General features: G+C 52.6%; 2 protein-coding genes across 3 annotated transcripts in view; both read left to right on the top strand.

The window, feature by feature from the left end:
• LOC119717883 (uncharacterized) overlaps positions 1–1,606 on the top strand; it is a 32,834-nt gene extending 31,228 nt beyond the window's left edge. The window contains exons 10-12 of one of the 2 annotated variants that reach the window (XM_072042821.1): positions 479–588; positions 758–1,087; positions 1,241–1,606. In XM_072042821.1, coding sequence (XP_071898922.1) covers positions 479–491 — 13 coding nt within the window. In that variant the 3' untranslated portion in view covers positions 492–588; positions 758–1,087; positions 1,241–1,606. Of the gene's footprint in view, positions 1–478; positions 1,088–1,240 lie in introns of both variants that reach the window. The other variant, XR_011811634.1, reaches the window with a different exon arrangement.
• Positions 1,607–4,217: 2,611 nt separating this feature from the next.
• On the top strand, positions 4,218–10,120 carry HMGB3 (high mobility group box 3). Its single transcript, XM_027464922.3, is given in 6 exon segments — positions 4,218–4,319; positions 4,322–4,386; positions 7,085–7,241; positions 7,740–7,879; positions 8,369–8,543; positions 9,118–10,120. Coding segments are annotated over 6 exon segments (768 nt in total). The 5' UTR covers positions 4,218–4,232; the 3' UTR covers positions 9,262–10,120.
• Positions 10,121–20,463: the final 10,343 nt, after the last annotated feature.

Genomic DNA, 20,463 nt, shown 5'->3' with positions numbered 1-20,463 from the left:
GTTTTGCCAGTGGGTAGGGGTTACAAGAGATGCGATCCGGCCGGGGTGGAAGCTCCAAGCGTGGTTGTAATTACACTGCTTAAGCTGCAGCTTGCCGACCACATCGCTCGCCTCGCTAGGGTCAGGGGTTTTTGGCTACTCTGCTGGAAGGAGCACGTTGAGATGTGTCCACCCCACAGCTGGTGTGCTGGAGCTGCACTGCTGCAAACCCTGGAGCTGGTGGAAAGGAGCCTTGTGCTGCTGCCACCCCCCAGCAGAGATGGGTCGCCCCCTCTGCGGTGTTTCTGCAGGGCCTCGAGCACATCTCGAGCGTGCTGACGTGGGTTATCCAGGTTGCTTGAATAAACATGTCACAGGGACACAGCTACATGCTTGGTAGAGCTGAATATTTATCAGAGGTGTTTTCATGAACTTCCTCACCCTGTGCACAGCCGGCGTGTGTCATCTTGTTTTTCCTGTGACCCTCTGCGCCCTGTAGGTATTGTAGGTGACGCTACCTGGGATCGATGCAGTCAACACAAGCAGCACGCTGCTCCGACTGCCGTTGGACAAACCCAGTAAGGACACGGCATCAACGCGAATCTGCTGGTAGGCTGAAATCATCCTGAACGCTGCAAATGCACAGCAAAACTAGCCTGAGGTCAAGTACGAGGTGATGTCAGGCAAGCTTTCCACATCAAGGCAACCCGGACTCAGGCTGGGAAGCTTGTTAAAGGTCTTGAGGAATAATCTTTTACGCTGAGTCGTTGCCCTGCAGGATCCCTCTGAGGCACTCGTGGTTTCACTGGTAGGAAGGGGATGGTCAAGGGGCAATGTCTGTATGGCTGGATGAACCACGGAGCTGCTCAGTGCTGGTGAAGATGCAGTTTCCTTACTATACTCATCACACGGGTGGTTCCAGAAAGATCAGTTGTCACTCTGGTCCTTTTCAATGCTTCTGATTTCTGAGCAGCTGAAATACACGATGGGCCATGCTTTGCTAGCGATCTGACACAACTGGAGCGGGATAGACAGAGCTGTGAGAAGGCCGCCCTCACCAAGCTGTGGCTGCTGTTCAGATGAGATCTGGCTGTTGGCAGAGGAACAGGTAAACTTACTGTAGTCCTCAGGCAATTTTGGGGAGCAGAAAAAAGAGTTTCATTTTGTAACTGGATGATTTTCCTGAATTTAAAGCGTACCTATGTATAATCGATTGATTTGTCCAAGGAGACCTTGGTGACTCCAGACTCTTTCAATGCAGCCTCCCTGTTCTAATCATCCCTAGCTGAAGAGGAGATGTCATTCCATGCCAGCAGGTAGCGACTTGGCCTCAACAGTTTGCAGCTCTGTTGTTTCCTGGACCAACACAATCTACACGGAAGGGAAGCCTTCAGTGCTTGGTGACATCACCTGGACGGGACTTGGCAGGGAATCTTCTCAGCAACAAGCTACTGGAAGTATTTGAAGCTGTCTGCTTGCTTTGGGACCTTGGATTAAATTTTATGTCTCAGTCCTTATATTCAAGATGCTGCCTAGCTTGGGTCTTGCTGTGGGATGCAGGGTATGGCTGATGGTTGGTTAAAAACATGGCATGTGCTTGCGAAATAAAACCTGTCTGTAGCAGTCATAGGGGGCATCAGGTCAGATCTTTCTGAAGAGTAGGTACACCACTGTACATCGAGCTCTCCCTGCATCCTGGGGCCATTGCAAACCTTATGAGAGCTGGGCACACAGAAGTTTCTTTTAGGTTTGGTTTTCTTCTTGTGCTTTCTAGAGCATGACAAGCATGTCCTTATGTCTGTAATATTAAAAAAAAGAGAAGAAAAAAAAAAAAAAAAAGAAGAGGAGGAAACCCCTAAAACTTGCCAAACCTGCACCTATAGGAGATATGGAACAAATCCACTCCCTCTCCTCACCAAAGTTAATGAGACAGAGGTGTTTTGAGCAGGAGAGTAAGACTGGTCTCCTGGTGAGCTGCTGTCAAAAGAGACAGTCCTGGCTGTTCCCTTATGCACCCTCCTTTGCCTTGGCTCTGGGACTCACCTAGCTCCTTGGCACTTGGTTCAGCTCACTAATCCAGCAGAAAATTAAACAGGGAGGGCTCACTTCAGGGTTTTGTTTATTTTTTGTTAGGTTAGTGAGCTGCACTGGCTCCTGTAGGACTCAGGGGAAGGCCGGAGCCAGGGGGCAGGAGGAATTGGGATTGCGTGGCCTGGAAGAGGTTGCAGCAAAGGGCTGAATTTGCTCAGCCAATTTTCTAGGCTGTTTTCTTGGTGCAGCACAGCAAAGTGCTTAGACACGGGTGGCCAGGTGCGATGCACGGGGCAGAGGGCACTGGGGGAGGATTTGTTTCAGCAGAGGCAATTCGGGAGGTGAGTACAAGCGTTCCCTGGGGGGTTATGTTCACCCGTTTGTTACACAGCCCTCCGCTGCTTTCAAAACCATGCTGGGACAAAACTTTAAACCCAGCTGTCTCTCAGCTACCAAAATATCTCCTTTGCCCCTTGGCCAGCTGTCAAAACTTTCCCGGCCTTCCTAGAACAAGCGTCTTAGGGAATGTTTCTCCTGGCTTATGAGAAATAGGAGGGATGCTCGGGAGATGACGAGCAGGACTGCACATTTGATGCCAGGTGCTGGTCCTGAGCAAGCTCCTCAACAGCCCGTCCATCTGGGCTGCTCCCAGCTTGGTGTGCTCATTAGGACGAGATCATGGTTTGAGGAAAAAAGTGTTCCAGAGCAAGAATTCACACAGCTCCAGAGCCAAGGAAAAAAAAAAAAAAAAAAACCTTAATTATTCAACTAGTTTGAAACACTTTAAAGTATCCCTAAAAATAGGTGAGAGGGATGTTTGTCAGCTACAAAGAGATTATCCTGCAGTAGCATTCCTTGTCTTATTTTATGATGATGCTACAGAATACAGTCCCTCAGGTAGCCTCATTAATGTTTATGAATGAGCCCCTTGTTTTAAACTTTTGGTGTTAGAACGTGGAAATAGGGCGCGAGGCTAGTAAGACTGGTTTTACCATCCATGCTTTGGAAAGCCCAAGGACACACGTGTGAGGTCTCAATAAACCTTGGCAGTTCTGCATAGGGATGACAAGGGGATTTGGGCGTTTGTTAGACGGGCTGGGAAGGTGCACCCCGAGGGAGAAACGCAGGGCTAAAATCCGCCGTGACATTCTGCGCCCTTCCCAGTGGATCTGTCAGCAGGAGGCTGGCACTCCTCTGTGCCTCAGCAGGCAGTTTGTGTCGGTCTCTTCCAGCAAAGGCAACCTGTGGCCCTGTTGTCAGAGCCATAAGCCCTAAGCCGGGGCAGTGCCTGGCGAACCCTGCTGCCTGGCAGCACCTCAGCCCAGGGTGGAGGCTTCTTTGCGCTATCTGCTCCCTAAAGAGGGCAACTGTTTCTTCTGGCTATCTTAAAGGAGGGTGGCAGTTGCGCCCAGCCCATAACAGTATGCAGTGGTTTCTGAGTCTTACCGCTCCAGCCTTAAAATAACAGCTCTTTTTTTCCGAGCCAACCAACAATTGTGGTCAGCCACTAATACCAGTTCAGCCCTTCGGCAGCTCCCCTATGGGAAGCAGCTCTTGCAAGGCAGCTGAAGGAGACCTCGGCCCAAGAGCTGGGCTCGTTTCAGCCCAAGTGCGTGTGTGGAGATTCCCTTGCACGCAGCCAGCCTCTGGAACAGCCACCAACTCCTCGAAAGCTAATATCAACCAGATTGTGGAAGTGGCTTGGAAATCCTAACTCCGGCTAGGCGCGGCGGTGCTTTTACTCGCTGAACGAGCGGGCGAAGCCCCGCAGCTCCTTTCCATCGCGTGCAGCGCCTGTCATCGGGCTACATTTTGGACTCGGCTCCTTTGCCGTCCCGCACAGCGATACCCAGCCCTGCGAACAGCCCCGCTGACATCGGGACCGGGCCCTGGCGGCTGCGGGGCACGCACCGCACACAGCAGCGGCTGCCGGGGGGGCTTTGCACGACCTCCTCGGGGGCCGCAGCATCCCTCCTCCCTGCGGGTCCCCCCCCCGGGACCCCCTGCCCCGGGTTGGGGCGCTCGGCCCCACGTGGCGCGCTCAGGACGCGGGCGCGCCCCCGCACGCGCCCCCGCGCCAAACTTTTCCCGGGGGCGCGCCGCCGCCGCCTCGCCTCGCCCCCGTTCACTCCCCGGCGGGCGCCCAGTTTTGAATGAACGGCCTCGGCGGCGGCGGCCAATGGGCGCGGGGCGGCGCTTAATATTCATGAGGCGGCGGGCCAATGAGCGGGCGAGGAGGTTGTTTTAAACGGCGGAGCCCCGCAGCCAATCAGGCCGCTCTCGTAGGCAGCCAACGCGAGGCTGAGCCGCGCCGCGCCGAGCCCCGCGCCGTGCCCTGCGCTCCAGCTCCCGGCCACACTGCCGCGAACAATACAGGTACGTGCGGCCCCGCCGCAACTTTTCGGGGGGCGGCTGCCCCCTGCCCTGCCCCGCCGCCGCCCCGCCCTGCCCCGCCGCCTTCCCTCGCCTCCTTCTTTTCCCCCGCCACCTTGGTTTTATTTTTTTTTATTATTATTTTTTTCTCCTTTCCTTCCTTTTTCCTATTTTTTTTTTTAAATGATAATAATATTTTTTTTTTTTCCTCCCCCCCCAAAAAAAAAGTTTCTTTCCCCACCCACCCCCTCCCTTCCCAGCGTCGCACGGGGAGAGCAGCGCGCGGGTTGCTGCAGCGGGCAGGCGGCGGGGTCCGGGGGCGCAGCGTTTGCCCCCCGCCCTCCGCCCCTGCCCCTCGGGGGGTCGCCCCCCGGCGCCGCCTGCCCCCGGTGCAGCCCCGTTTCCCCGCGCCGTGCCGCCGGGAGGAACATGGCTGGTGCGGTAACTACACCGGGACTATAACTCCTCTTCTCCCCCGCATGGGCAGGGATTTTTCGCCGCCGCCGCCGCCCGGCAAAACGCGCGGCGCCCTCGGCTTTTATTTGCCCCCCTTTCCCCCCGGGTGGGGATGGCCGGGGCTGGCTGCTGGGGGGGGAAAGTTGCCGGCCGTGCGCAGTGCCGTGCCCGCTGTTTATTCTGCATTAATATGGCTGTCGCTTTAGCATCTGACAGGGATAAACCCTGCGCGCTGCGCCCGTGTGTCCCGGCGAAACAGTTTTTTTTTCGGCCCCGCCGCCTCCCGGCTCCCCCGGTGGCTTCGCCTCCGCCCCCGCCGCCCTTCCCCTACCCGGCCCGGGCCTTTTTGCGGGGCTGAGCCCCCGGCCGAGCCCCGCATCGCCTCTTCCCCGCGCCGCGCCGCCCGTGCTGTGGGCATTAACATGGCTGGCGCTGGAGAGCCCGGCGAAGGGAAGAAAGACGTGTAAGCAGCGCAGCGATGGGGAGGGGGGTCGCGGCGGGGGAAATCTCCCCCCAGGCGCCCTGCCGGGGGCTCAAACCTTTCGCTTTCGCCCCGCTTCCTCTCTCCCCACCTCGCCGTGCCCTTCTCCGGCCCCGGGGGGGGCTCGGGGGGCCTTTTCGCACTTTTTTTCCTGGCGGCGCGGAGGAGCGTAGCCGCGGCTATAATGGCTGCACGGGAGCCTTTGTTACAGAGTATTGCGCTAGGCAGGCTCCGGGAAGGGGGGGGGGGGGGGGGGGGGGAGGTGGAAGCGCCTCCAACCCGCTCCCCGGCCCCAGCCCCGGCCCCGCAGCCCCCCGCAGCCCCACGGGGGGCGGCAGCGGGGGGGGTCCCCGCTCGGCGGGGGCGGCGTTTTGGCGGGGGCCGGGGGCGGCGGCGGGCGCGGGGGGCGAGCGCGGCGGAGGAGGGGGGTGCGCGGCTTTGTTCGGCGGCGGCGGCGCCGGGAGAAGCCATCTTAGCGAGCGGCGCCGGCCCTGGGCGCCCAGCGCGGCCGCCGCCGAAGCCGCTCCCCCGGTGGCACCGGGCCCCGCCGGCGGAGGGGTCCCCCCGGCCGCCCCCACGGCCGCCGCCCGGCCCCCCGCCGCCCCCTAGCCCGCCGGCCCGCCGCATTTCAGGGGCACTTTCTTTCATCGCGAGGCGCTTCACAAAATGGAAGATGAATTATTAGGGGACGGCCGCCCCGCCGCTCGGCGGGTCCCCCCCCCACGCCTCCGCCGCCCCGGCCCCCGGCCCCCTCCGCCCGCAGGTGCCCGCGCCCCGCTCCGGCCGCCGGCGGTGACCTTGGCCGGGGAAAAGGAGGAGGAGGAGGAGGGGGGTGAAAGGGGGGGGCGAGAAGATGGCGGGAGGGGAGGCCGGGACGACCGCGGGCTCGCTCGCCCCAAACTTTGCTCGCCCGAAGCCCCCGAGCCCGGCTGGCGGTGGCGCACGGCGCGGGTCGGCGCTGGAGCGCCCGCATCGGGCCGGGAGCGCGGCGGTGCCAGGGCACTGCGCGGGGCTGCTGCGCTCCGCAGGGCTGTCCTGCCTCGCCGGGGGGGAAAAGTTGGAGGGGAGGACACGGCCCGAAAGTTGGCGTCTTCCTCGCGGAGAGTGGCCGCTCACGTCCCGCTCTGTGCTTGCTGCGGCGCCGGGCACGGAGCGTGGTGGCACTCGGTGGCACTCGGTGGAGCAAGACCACGCGTGGCTCTCCACGCACGTCCCATTGTGTTTCAGACTGGACGTTCTTCGCCCAACTCCTTATCTGTCCAGGTTATTGCACTTCCCCGGGAGGAATAACCCTCCCTACCTGGGCAGCAGCTGCGAACATGGGAATTCCCCTACTGAAGGGACGAGTCTCAGGCCAGCACTGTGTGCGCTGCTCAAGCCCCAGCGTGGTAGCCAACTAAAATATTTTGTATTAATCCATATATAATGCTTGCTGGGCAGGATTTAATATGTATTTAATGTATTTAATAGCCTGTCTTTGGACATGCTGTAAATATATTGGTGTAAAACTTAAATCCGATGACCAATTCCACTTGGTGCAGCCTTCAATCCAAGTCATAAGGAAGAATAATTTTAAGTTTCCATGTGGGGGACAGCAAGAGGTATTGGGGGACAGGAAGGAAACATATATAACTGATGGGAGCATGACTGCTACACTCCTGCGTGTGGATGTATGTGTGTATACACAAACATTTGCACATCATACACACGCACATTCACACGTACACGTGTTCACTTGTTACTTTATTCCCGTCTTCCCTACAGAGTCAAGATGGCTAAAGGTGACCCGAAGAAGCCCAAGGGCAAGATGTCTGCCTATGCCTTCTTTGTGCAGACGTGCCGTGAGGAACACAAGAAAAAGAACCCAGAGGTTCCAGTCAACTTTGCAGAGTTTTCCAAGAAGTGCTCAGAGAGGTGGAAGGTACCTTAATTTGTGGCTTCTTCAAGTGACAACTTCTTGTGGTATCTGCTAGCGTGGCATACATACGTTTGAACACAGGGGACTCCTGTGATGTTTGTGTGTGTGTACTGTGGCCACTGATGTGATGCTGCTGTAAGAGTTGTGGAGGCTTCAGCCCATGGCATTTGCCCATTTAAGTGCTTCCACTACAGCCTGGGCTTTCTTCTTATTCCCAAGCAGCACTCTTAAGTGGTCACCTCCCTCAAGACCCATGTCCTCAAGGGGGACTGTGGTTGTATGTGTGCCATTCCAGCCATTTCCCTCTTGCTCGGTGTGCCAGCTGTGGCTGCTGTCCCTAATACAGGACCTTCGTCCCCGTGTGGTCCAGTTAGCAAACAAACAAATTCAGAAACGCCCCTGTCGAGTTGGTACGTGTTGGCTTGTTTACTTAAAGTTTGCCAGCTATTGAACAGTTGGGTAATCACGTGGTTTGGTGTCTTGTTTTTTTTTGTTTTTCAGACCATGTCAAGCAAGGAGAAGGCTAAATTTGATGAAATGGCAAAGGCTGATAAGGTACGATATGATAGAGAAATGAAGGACTATGGACCAGCTAAGGGTGGCAAGAAGAAGAAGGACCCCAATGCCCCAAAACGACCACCGTAAGTGACCAAGGCGCGAAATGCACAAACATAACTTTGATTTATCTTGAAGTACTTGTGATCTGCCTTAGTGTTAACCATAAAATAGGTAGATGGGATATACTGTTGGTATAGAAGTACTGGTAGTACTGACATTGTCTCGTAAGCAGCTTGTACTCTTGAGCACGTAGAGTGCCAGCAGGAGTTGTCAGGTCTTGGTACCCTTAAACTCGCAGTGATGAAAGACACAGAAATGACTGAAGTCTTGCTGCAACCCTATCTAAGATGAAATTGGGGAGGGGTGGGGATAAAGAACACTTAATAAGAACAGCATTGGGTGAAAGTTGTGTGTCTGACCCTCAGTAAAATGAAAATGTATACTGAAAAAATAACTACTTGTTAGCTGCATGTGAGTGTACGTATGAATTCTGTGGGTGATGGATAAGTGAAGGGGGTGCTGCTTGGGCATGCTGCCGTGGTGCTCACTGTCCTCTGGTGCTTCTTTCCAAGGTCTGGCTTCTTCCTGTTCTGTTCAGAGTTCCGCCCCAAGATCAAGTCCACAAACCCTGGCATATCCATTGGGGATGTAGCAAAGAAACTTGGTGAAATGTGGAACAACCTCAGTGATGGGGAAAAGCAGCCTTATAACAATAAGGCAGCTAAGCTGAAGGAGAAGTACGAGAAGGTAAGGCTAGCTTTTTCCTTGTCTCTTCCGTACGGGCTCTTGTGTTAGAGTGCTTCTATATGATAGACCAAGCTGAGGTGGCCCCAGTGCAACGAGCAACTCTCCCACGTAGAGCTGTTGGCAGGTAGACATGTTCTCAGTGTGCTGTGTAGCCAAACTTTGAGTTGTGGCTGGACATAGGTTGGGGCAGAGTAGGTTAGAGGCATGCAGGTAAATTCCAGTGGCACAGAAATTCCCCAAACAAAGCGCAACAGCAGCTGCTCGTGCTGCTACAGCAAAGAGTTTGCTTTGCTGTTACAGGAGCTCTGTCCTGTTAGCAGGAAACTTCTAAGAGAAGTTGGGTTCTCTTACTTCTCCTCCTCAGAAAAGTAACTGTGAACGCAGGGCTCAAGTCCTCCGTAGTTTGGGGGCAGCCAAATACTCTCGAGTGTCTGCATACCTGTACGCTGGCTGCCTCCCCTCTTGGGGATGCAGCTGCAGAAAGCCAGTCCCTTCACCTTAACGCCCGCTGCTGTACAAATGCTTGATGTGTTTGCTACTTAGAGCAAATTAAGACATCCCCTTGACTTTGCAGGATGTTGCAGACTACAAGTCTAAAGGAAAGTTTGATGGCGCAAAGGGAGCAGCAACCAAAGCTGCTCGGAAAAAGGTAGAGGAAGAAGACGAAGAGGAGGAGGAGGATGAAGAAGAGGAGGATGAAGATGATGATGACGAATAAAACTGTACAATACTTGTCTCCATGTGAATACCATAGAGTAGGGGAAACACCGTAAATGAAGCACCTCTTATTTGAGATGGTGTCTCTTGCCCTTATTAGGCTTAATTAAAAAAAAAAATTGGATTCCGATCGCGTTGTAGTTTCTAAAAGTGCTCTAGAAATTGTAACTGGTTTACATGAAGTGGCCATGGGTGTAGTGAGCACCCTGAAACTGTATCAAAGTTGTACATATTTCCAAACATTTTTAAAATGAAAAGGCGCTCTAGTGTTCTCCTAACTCTGTGCACTTTGCTGTTGGTGTAACAAAGCATTTAAAAATGTTTCAAGCATTTTTTTAATTTGTAAGGTGGTGTTACTATATGGTTATTGGCTAGAAAATCCTGGGTTATAAACTGTACATATCTATAGTTTGTAAAAACTAGACAGATTCTTGTGGTACATGCTTAGAGTTATGATGCCTTAGAGGAGCAGTGATTACTGGGAAAGGCTGTACGTTCCACGGGGTGCCATGGCCCAAAGCATGCACTGTGAGGGTAGATCTATTTACACTACAGTGGGCGTCCATTTAGCTTAAAGTTGTCTTTCTGTATATAGTGAAATAGCATTCTGCTGCCATTCTTAGTTGTGGAAGGGGGTTCAGCTGGCATGAGAAGTGTATGGATTTTTTTAGTTAAGTGCGGTAGTTTTTAAACTGAAACTGTAGACATCTCTTCATCGTCAACTAAGTGAAGAGCCAGTGCAGCAACTGAAGTTCAAAAACACTCTGTACTTAAACAAATTTGCAACGTTCTGTTTTTTTTGTATGTTTAGAATGCTGAAATGTTTTTGAAGCAAAATAAACAGTATTACATTTTTAAAACTGTTCTTGACAACACTCTAAATTTCTGGTTTAAAAGGATCTTAACAACAGCGAGAAAGAGGTTCATTTTGAAGTCTGTGGCATCCCTCAGGGCTGGTGACTTAGGAAACATTCTGACTCAAGGATTAAAAAATAAAAAATAATTAAATAAATGGTGGCCAGCCAAAACTGGCTGAATTGAAAGAGATGGCTGCTCCAGCTAATATGCAATCGTAACTGTTTATGGCTGAGTGGCATAAGATGCTATGCAAGTTTGAACTTTATTACTTGAACTTGGGAGCCTAAATGAACATTCATGACGTAATTGTTTGTTTGTGTGTGTATATAGCAGCATTCAGAGATGCAGAGAAAGGTAGGTGGCTAGGAATGAGGCTGACACCATGGAATAAGTATAAAAGCATAGTTTGGATTTTTTTTTTTCAGTTGTGTTGGGTAAATTTATGGCCCAAATGCATTGCTGTACATATTAAAATGTGCCTTTTTTGTCCTGTGTTAAACTGTTTCAGACTTGTGGTTTTTTCTAGCATCTTAATTCATGGCAGGAGCGAGGCGCCTAGTCGATCTCCCTGCTGCGTAGGAGCGTGGCACAGGTACTGGGGCTGTGTCCGTCCCCTGACACAAGCCCAAACGTGACTTGGGTGCCGTGGGGTGGGAGATGATGGCAGGTCTCTTTCCCCGTTAGTGACCCTCTGGCACTGGAAAGAGCAGGTCCTTGACAATCCCGACCTGGGGGTGTTTCGCAGCCCTGGGGAGGGAGCGGTACCGCTCGGTCTCCGTCTGCCGGCTCTAACCCTGCTCTTCCCCAGCAGTGGTAGCACAGGGAAGGGAAGGCGAGCACCCCTTCGTGCTCCTTCTGTGGCTCAGTGTTTGCTTGGCAGCCAGGAGGAGATGGGCGTGAGGAGGTGCTTGCATTAACAGCAGGTCGAAGAGGCACGCTGCCACGCACAGCTGACTTAAGAGGACAGGGTAACTCATTAGTGTAAACTCCGGGTATGGGCTGCTGCCACGGCTTCCTTTGAGCCAAATTGCAGATTAATGAGGGCCAGGCTTACAGGCAGTAAAAATAATTCGAATGTGGATAAAACAGCTTCATTGCCTAATTGGGTACATGTCTGGCTTTCTGTGACTTCTCAATAACCATAGTGTCTTGGCAAAACTGAGCCTGATCTAATGTTGAGATGGGCTACAACCTGAAAGCAAAATCAAGCAGCGCTGGGTATCAGATGAAGCCAGCTAATAAACTTTTATGGAACATAGCAACATGTGGCAAATTTTTTTTTAAGGCTAAGTTTTGGTTGGATCACTTAGAAATATTTCCATAATTGCTTAATTATGGCAATTCTTAGTGTCTTTAATGAACAACAACAAAAAGCAAGTGTGAAATTGGCTCCCAGTTTATGGGAAGTTGTGCTTTAAAAGCCTGAATAAAAACTGCATCTGGAAAAGAAATAGATACCCTTATATTCCCTACCCTTTCCATGTGACTCGTGTCGTGAGGGAGAAGACAACTGGAGATGCCAGCACGTGGAAACTTGATGGGAAGTGGTGGAGCAGAAGAGAAAAGCAATGGCATTGTTTCAGGAGCTCTAATGCTGTTTCTATTGTCTAGTTGGCAAAATCTCCCCTTAGCCACATATGGGAATTAGTGTAGATCACTGCTGTGCAAATCGAGCTTGGCTTTGAATTAACTGCTAGTGAGCTGAGCCCCAATTGATAGTATTAGCAAATAAGAACTAGAGCTGACACCTCTTTGTCTTAGTTGTATTGGAAATCTATCGAGTTGCAGGGCTTGATTAAGGTCTTGGACCTTCCTGTGCACCTCTTCCTGCTTGGCACATTCCTGAAATATGGCATGCCTGGGGGATGCTGTTCAATACAAGGCTAGCGCAGGACTCTGGGGACTGGAATTTGGGTACTGCAGATGTAGTGATGCTGCTGCTCCCCCCCCAAATGCGCTACCATTGATAAACACCACAGTGTGAATGTACATAAATAGCACAGGATTTGCCCCCCTGCTCCACCACCGCTGCTTGTTGTGTTTGGAGATGTTGTCATCTCAGTTATTGGGGGCTGCTTAATTCCACACAGCTCTGTTTTTTTGACAGAGCACCCCCTAAATGTTTTGAGATGCTTGCGTTTCAAAGCAGGCACCGCTTCTCCTTTGGGCTGCCATGCAGCTAAAACTTCTTGCTCAACTTCACTCCAGAGCCACACAGAGTAAATGTGTCTCTTATTAACTCTGCTAGATGCAGGGAAGGGTAACGATAAAACAGATTGAGGGAGGGGAAGGATGGAGAGAGCCTTGCTCTTGAGTGAATTTGCTGGAGCTGACTGTGAGGTGGCTTTTGGTTCCCAAATGCAATGCGTTGCATCCTCCCGTGCAGGCTGTAAGGCAGGCTGTGAGTGCAAGGAGCTCCCTCCGGGAAGGGTTGGGGACCCCTTTCTGGATGCCTAAAATATGGGGTGGCAGAGGGGCAACTGTAGGTTTTCCTCGAAGGGAAAGCACTGTGGGCAGAGCCTTCTGCTTCCCAAAATAAGCCCAGCAGCGTGTTGGTGAGAGCAGGGGACGCAGACCAGCAGTACAGGTTCGTTGGTACCCTAATGCGTCTGTGGGGAAGCAGTGCATTAATTCCTCTGTAATAAAATTAATTAAAAATCCTGGTCCGAACGCACATTGAGTCAATTAGCAGTAAACAGCTCCCGCTCTAGCAGAGGGCCGCAGGAAGGTGGGAGCCTGCGCTGGGGATACCGGTGGAGTCACAACACCTCCGTGCCTGTTCCCTCTGAAGGGCTGGTTGGGCAGCTTTATTTATTCCCAATAAATGCTGCCCTACAGAACCCCATTTGGGGTTCAAATGGGGAAAGCCCATTTGCCCCAGGAAACCCCAAACAAGCCCTATCTGAGGGATTTTGGAAGTGTTCTTGGACGAGGAGGAGTGGCCGTCAGCAGTGACATGTTTGTTTCTCTCTGCTAGGGCTGTGCCAGGTTTTAATGCAATAAACTGAATTGCAAATCGTGGCCGTGCTGGAGAGGGAAGCAGAGGGACCCGCTCACCAGGCAGCTGCTCTCTGAGCATGATTCAGCTTGTGGCAAAAAATGGGCAGCGTTTCTGGCAGGGTTTGTGTGCCCGGCGAGGAAAACCTGGCAGGGTTACTGCCTGGGTTATACCTGGTGACCCACAAGCATCCGATCCCCCTGCTGGGGCTGGTATGGATGTAATAAAGCGAGATGAGGGCATAGGGTGGCTCCCGGGCTGTGCTAACGGCCTCATTCAGAGCTGGGGCTGCCAAGGGCTTGCCCTGAGGCCACCCGGGTCCCTAAGTGGGGCAGGAGCAGGTGAGAGGACGCCCGTCCTGTAACTGCCCCCTGGCAAGGGGCGATTTTACATTGCTGGCTGAATCCAACAGGCAGGAAAATCACCTTCAGGAGCTGAGAGCTGCTGGGGGGAGTCCCAAAGGTGTTTGCTGCTGGCTCCTGAGCCCTGCAGTGCCACTGCGCTGCCCCCAGACCTGGCACCTCTCAGCTGGGTGCTCCCCTGCACGCCTGGTTCTCCCCAGTCCCTCCCCTTAGAAACCTCCCAGGGGTACTTGAAGTGGGAAAAAAGCTCTTTTTTAACATTAATGGGACGTGTTCTGGCTTTGTTTGTTAGAGCCTATTACCTGTAAGTGGTTTTAACTGCAGCTTTGTGAAGCTTGGAGTGTGCTTTATGTTGGTGTAGAAAATGAACACGCGTGGCAGGTGTGGGGGATTGCTTGATTCTCACCTGCTTAAATACATCGGGGTGGTGTTTGCTTCTTGTGAGCCTCAGAGCTTGGGCTGGGTATCCTTCCTGGCCTGGGCTTCATCAGCTGGTTGCTGGTTCCCTGTGGCAGCGAGCCCTCACCCTGCCCATGGTCGCTGCCCTGCAGCAGGGAGAGGGAAAGGAAACGCGCTGGGTCTGCAGCGGGTTTATCTCATTGCTTTGGGCAGTAACTTAATTTTTGCAAGCTGCTGGGAGCACACTGTAAGGTGAGGAACCAGAACAAGCCTCAAAGAGAGCCCTTTCTTCAAGGCCTTGTCAGGAATTGGGGTAGGACCTGACGAAATGGCACTGAGCTGTTAGATTGAAGATCTCGCTGTCGGTGATGCTGACCCTGGGGGGCACCGCTGCTGGTGCACAGCTGGTTTTGGGGTCCCTTAGGGGCTGTGGAGCTGGGAGAGCTGGGCTGTGGGAGATCTCGCTGTCTCCCCCAGCATTTTTCCTGGAAGGAAAGGTCTGTTAGAGGCTCAGCCCTTCACCTTTCCTGTTAAAACGCGATTACTCACCTGCGGGAGCACGAGGAAGTACCCTGCAAACCCAGCCCAGCCTGCACTCGACACTCCCAACTTACTGGAAGGCAAAAAATAAATAAATATACATCTAAAAAAGCAAAAACTGCTCAACAGGCAGGGATGGAGGTGACAGTGACAGTGCCGCGGGGGTGGCTGAGGGACGGGGAGTCTTGGGTTTGGGTCTGGGTGGAAGGGAGCGGGTGGCCTCATGTGGGTCTGCTGGGGTCCGTGCTCAGGTCTTGCGTGGGCAATGGGCACTTGCAGAGGTTTGAATGCATTCAGTGGGAGACAACTCCTAAATAAGAGGGTTTTTCCTTATTTATGTACTCGCTCCAGAGTCTTTGCCTCTTTCCCCTCGTCCTCGAGGCACACACGGCGCTCGGTGTGTGTGACACGGCTGCGCGCGGGCTCCCTCTGTGACTTCTGCCTTTCGTGGGGGAGAAACACGTCCAGGAAGGCACAGGGCCCTGATGACAGGAACCAAGTGCTGCTAAATACGGACATCCCTTTTTGGACTAAAAAGCCCTTTTTGTACCATGCATATTTCCCCTGTTAATCATTTCCTTTTGTTCCTTGCAAACTTTGGTCTTCCGAGTTGTAGGGGGAATTATGGCTGCCCCGTTTGTCAACTTTCCTTTCGTTAACCCGTGTGGTTGCTGTTTTCTTTTCATCCTTGCACTCTGGTTACTCACCCTTTTCTTTCCCTTTTTTTAAAAACTGTCATATTTGGCCTCGGCCCGTCTTGAAATATTGGGGATTTTACAGGCCATTGAGCCTTGCTTGGTCCTGTTCACCGCTTTTGTGCCCAACTAATTGGCTTGATAACGAAGGCGAAGCGCTTCTCCTTCGAGGTGAAACATGAGGATGGGAGGGAGAAATATTTGGAAAAATATTCGGGCCGGGTGAGCCGAACGCATCAGGAATCAGCCAGGGCTCAGACAAAGTAGGGGATTAGGAGTCTGGGGTGGGAGAGCCACACGGACATCTGGAAGCCTGCCGGGCTCAGGCTGCAGGCACCGAGAGGCATCCACATCTTCCACATCTCCATAGATGCCTTCAAAAATAATAAAAATATTTAAAAAAAATAATAATAATTTTATTTGCCCTGCCCTCCCCAGGTGGGAGCCTGGGTCACAGAGCCCCAGCGGGTGTGGGACAGGTTGGGGTTTTCTCTCTTTTAATTGGTGATGAAACATGAATGTGTATATATATATATATATATTTTTTTTTTTTTTTGAAAAATATTGGAAAAGGAATTCTGAATACACTGATGTGTTGTGAACACGAGTAGCCAAATAGTGGCTTCTTGGCTTCTTCTTTTTCCCCCTCCCAGAAGCCATCTCTCTACCTGTGGCTCGGCGTGTGCTCTGCTCCTCCATCCTCCTCCTTCACCTCCGGGGCTTTGTTGTGCTCCCATCTCCATCCCTGCCCGCACTTTGTCCTGGGTACACACACACATATAAGCAAACCAGCTCCTTTCTTTGGTGCTGGTGTCGTGGAGAGCTGTTGTGTCACGCCGTGGCAGCAGAGGTTGTGGGGTGGAGAGGTTGAGGCTGGGGGAACATTTTCCCCAAAAAGCACCTGGAGCTCCAGCGCCGTGCCAGGGATGCTCCTGTGGCCGGGAGTTTGCATTCCCCTTGTCCTCAGCCCCGAGGAGAGCCTAAAGCCTCAGTCAATAATAAGCTTATAAGGCAGTAAATCTTGGTAATGAGAAAAACAGAAGACGGCATCTGCTCAACACGGCGGTGCTGTGTATGGTCGGGTAAACAGCTACTGAAACCAGTCGCCTGTCGTCGTGGGGGTTACAGCCGGAGAGCTGAATGGCCTGGCAAGACTGGTGGGGCTTGGGGGTGCTCTGGAGGAAAAAGGGTAAAAGCAGGGGAACGTTTTGTCATCCCTGTCGCATCTTCAGAGATGTTGAAATGAGATGCGCCAGTGGGTGACAGGAGCATGGGGAGGAGTGGGACATGTAGGCAGTGTCCCTGTCCCCATCCCACACCTGTGCTGGGGGTCCCACCCCGTGCCCACCCTGGTTTGCAGACCCGGTTAGCCAGGTCTGTGAATCCAGGGGAGGAGGGGAGAGGTCTGGGGAAGGGATCTGCATGTGATGCGCACTGCCTTTATGAATTGGGTCTTTAATAATTTACATTACCAGTTTAATACTTTGAATACAAATTATCTCGCCCATATGCTGTGCTGACAAACATAAAAATGGAGTAATCAAAGCTGTAATAGCACTACAGCAAAAAGACATAAAATGCCACTAGAAGGCTTAGGATAAATTATTGCCAGCACACGCTAGCTCTATGGCTCCCTGGTGCCAGTGGATGCATTGCAATTTCTTCCTCAGACTTTGCGTTTGGGCTCGAGGACTGGTGCCGTACTGGGAGCAGCGCCTGAGCTTCTGCTTAACAAAGAGGAGGAAAGGAAAAGGCTCGGACCCGTTTGATAAACGCCGCAATTTCAGTTCTGCCCTGGCGGTTCCATGGGCTGCGAAGAAAATATAGCCCTGGTCTTCGTAGGGAGCCCCTTCCTCCTCCGGCAGGGTTATTTGCATGTATTATAAACAGCAGTGTTGGCTTGCCATCTTCAGGCAGCACAAACGCACTGCACAGCATCCCTGCGCATCCCCGGTGCTGCTGGACCCCCGCAGCTGCCGTGGCTCTGTGCTGCTTCCCAAAAAAATCACCAGCGGGGGGGCTCCGGCAGCACCAAACCCTCACCGAAGGCAGGGGAGAGGGGCAGCTCGTCCCTTGGGGCCCCGGCTCTGCAAGGGCTTTCGCTGCCCACGCAGGGGAGCGTGTTCCTGTCTCCAGCTCCGCAAAGAAGTTTTGGGTGGATCGGGACCGCAATGAGAAACAGCCCTGTCCTCATCTGGAGCAGGATTTTCAGCACAAAGGGCTTTATGAGGCTCACAAAGCGTGGCATCTGGTTTTACATACGAGGTAAGTGTTTCCCCCTTTTTGTGTTTCGTTACCCATCCGGCTGCTGACCCTCCCCATGCCCTTGGGTGTGCGCCATCTCCATCCCAGGCCTTCAGGTGATGGCAATGCGGCCACCTCCTCCACGTGGCTTGTAACAAATCTGCAGCATCCGATGGGAAAAGCCCCAAAATCTGTGGCTAGGAATGTACTTTTCTGCAAGCTTCTCTGATATGACAGCTCCGGGACCTTCCTTCAAGCCCCACTTGGTTATTCTGGAGATCTTTGTGTATTTTCACACTTTAATAATGTCTTTAAAGCTTCTCCTGGAGAGGCTGAGTAAATTCATCCCAGGTCTTTCCCTTTCCTTTGGGGGAAGCAAAACCAAGCCAAGCCCCAAGACCACAGCCTGGGGCTGGGGATGCCAGCTTTGGGCAGGGCTCCCACCACAGCACAGGCAGCCCTGGAGCCTGGTTTTGCTGCACACGCAGCCTCTTCTTCTGTCTGCATCTCCCTTTTTTTGTTTTTGTCTCCCTTTTTTTAAAGGACTCTGCATCCAAGGCTGCCGCGTGGCGATGTTATTGTTAGCAGTGATTTCTATTTCCATAGCTCCGGGAGGCAGAGATCAGAGTCCTGCTGGGCTGAACGCTGCGCGTACCATAACAAAAAGGCAGTCGTGGTGCCAAACAACTTCCAGCCTTCTCCTTAATGTAAGGACCGTGGAATTAAGATTGCCATAGCAACATCTTGCTCATATTGCATGTATAGATATGACTTGTCAGTCTCGTGTGTGCGTGTGTGTGTACGTACACAAACCCTAAATATCTCTGGCACCTTTTTCTGCTGTTGGGTTGATGCCTTGTGTGTTACAGATCTCGGTGCTCTTCCCCCACCACATCCAGGCTTTCCATCCTCCTGGTCTCTGCGTTTCCATCCGCTGTTTTCAAGCAAGCCAGCCGCCAGGAACGCTATCAGTGCCCGTGTGCTCCTGTCGATGCTTTCACCCAGCAATTTGCAGAGCTCCCTGCCTGTAATCAGCGGCCGAAAGCACCGCGCTTTGTAGGAAGAAACATCTGGGATGGCTGCTGGATCCGGGCAGGCTGTTTCCCATGAGGATGATGAAAATGAGCCTTTGCTAACAGGGTAACTGAGCCCCTCGCTGACACGCAGTGAGGGTGTCATTAGGACACTTCTTGCACTGTGGCTGGTGATGAGCGTGTTAGTGCCCAGAGCCCTAAACCAGCCTTTTTGTTGGGGCTGAGGCACAGCCAGGGTACAAGCTCAGCTCCCTTTTCTGAATGCAGCTGGTGGGGAACCGGGGGAGGCCCTGTGGTGTCCAAAAGCTGCCCTCCAGCCCTTCCCTAAATGGGGCAGGACCCCAGACTTGTGGCTGGGAGGAAGAAAGGGCAGAGTAAGGGAGGAGAGGGGCTGAGAGCCACGGGGAGCAGCAGGAGGCACCCCACAGCATCCCTGCCTGCGGGAGGGTGGGCAGGAGGACAAACAGGGACATGGTGCCCTCTCCCCTCCTCTCCTTGATTTATTGTCCTGCTGTGGGACACCAAACACCTTGAGTAACTCGTGTGCTGTTGGGCAACGTAGGAGGAAAGCTTTTCTCAGAAAATAAAGCCCTTAAAACAATTCTTGTTGGCCACAAAATACGTCAACTGAATCTGAACCTTCCTGGCCTGACAAAATGGGGTGAAAAGGCTTTGGCCAAGGCCATACAAACCATGTGCACAGTTCAGCCTCTGCCATACAAACCATCCCGCTAGCAAAAGCCTTTTTGGCAAAGGGGGACTCTGGTGCTCCGTCCCACAGCAGCATTGCCCCTGTCACTGTGTACTCAGAGTCCCGAAGGAATACAAAGTTTTCCTTCTTTCCCTCGCCATTTACTGCAGCTTTGGGCAGTTGGGCTGAATGAGCAGGCTTTTCGGGTGCCAGACAAAAAAGCCCATTAAGGGGCAGCGAAGTGTGCACACCGCATGGGGCCGGGGCTGTGGGGATGAAGCAGGAGGGGGCTGGACATGAGGCTGGTGGTTTGTCCTGAGTTTCCGTGGCATAAATGGACCCGTTTGTGTGTCTGTCTCTCCTGCAGAGGCCACTCTGGATTTCCCAGCCTGGTGTTGCTGGATCCGACCCCTTCCTGGGGGCTGCACAAGGGCCAGTAATTATTTTGGTAAGCAGGAAGAGCTCCCTTGAGCCAGCCAAGGGAAATGGATATGTCGCTGCCGCTAAGCAGGCTCAGCCAAAAGGACAAGATAAATCGGCCCTAAATATGCCAAACAGCATAGTGGCATTTGTGGAGAACAACCGTTATCTTTGTGTAGTTGACAAAAGTTAATTGTCTCTTTTGCACTGACAAAAATCAGCGTAGCAGTCAGCCTGTCCCCGTGTAGGGGGGGGGAAATCCTTCATTTATAAGCAATTCATTAAGCAGCGTTAAAGCTGTCTCTGAAGACAAAATAATCTTTTTAAAGAGGACTCAAGGTACTGAGAAGGAAGATTAATGCCTCAGCTACTTTTCAATTATGCAGGTTTTCAGTTGTTAGGGTGTACCTGGATTAACTCTTCCTGAGCCGAGCACCTTGGCAGGCACTGTGCTGATGGGCGATGCTCTGCACCTAAAAATAAAAAATAAATAAAAGGTTTGGGAGTATTTTGCACCAATTGTGTTCTGTTTGGTCCTGGTGTTTGTACCTGTAACCTCAGCTCTGTGCCACGGGAGCTCTGATTGCTGACCCTAATTCAGTTTCCTTCTCTTGTGATCATACGCGCGATCCTTGCACGATCAAATGAGCCTGAATGCCTCCAACATGCTGCAGGTATTTTTCTTTAGTGTGATTTACGTCAGAGTTTCTGGCAGAGTGTAATTAGAAAAGGTCTCATTGATACCCCCACCGCCGTTTCTTTCCTTGCCGCCGCTTCCTCGAGCGCCAGACTTCTCTTAATTGAAGCAGCGACGAGTCCATTTAGCAGGAAGGTGGGAGGAAGCAGCCTGAGAACGATTCATCTAAATCACCCCACCGATGCAAACAGTTGCTCACTACATCTATCATAATTTCTTCCAAGTGTCGTACGAGAGATTAGTGGCTGTAACCATGCAGATGCAT

Source organism: Anas platyrhynchos, chromosome 10 (genome assembly GCF_047663525.1).
Source record: "Anas platyrhynchos isolate ZD024472 breed Pekin duck chromosome 10, IASCAAS_PekinDuck_T2T, whole genome shotgun sequence".
NCBI lineage: Eukaryota > Metazoa > Chordata > Aves > Anseriformes > Anatidae > Anas > Anas platyrhynchos.
The sequence above is the reverse complement of the archived record's forward strand: the minus strand, read 5'-3'. Positions and strand labels throughout refer to the sequence as shown.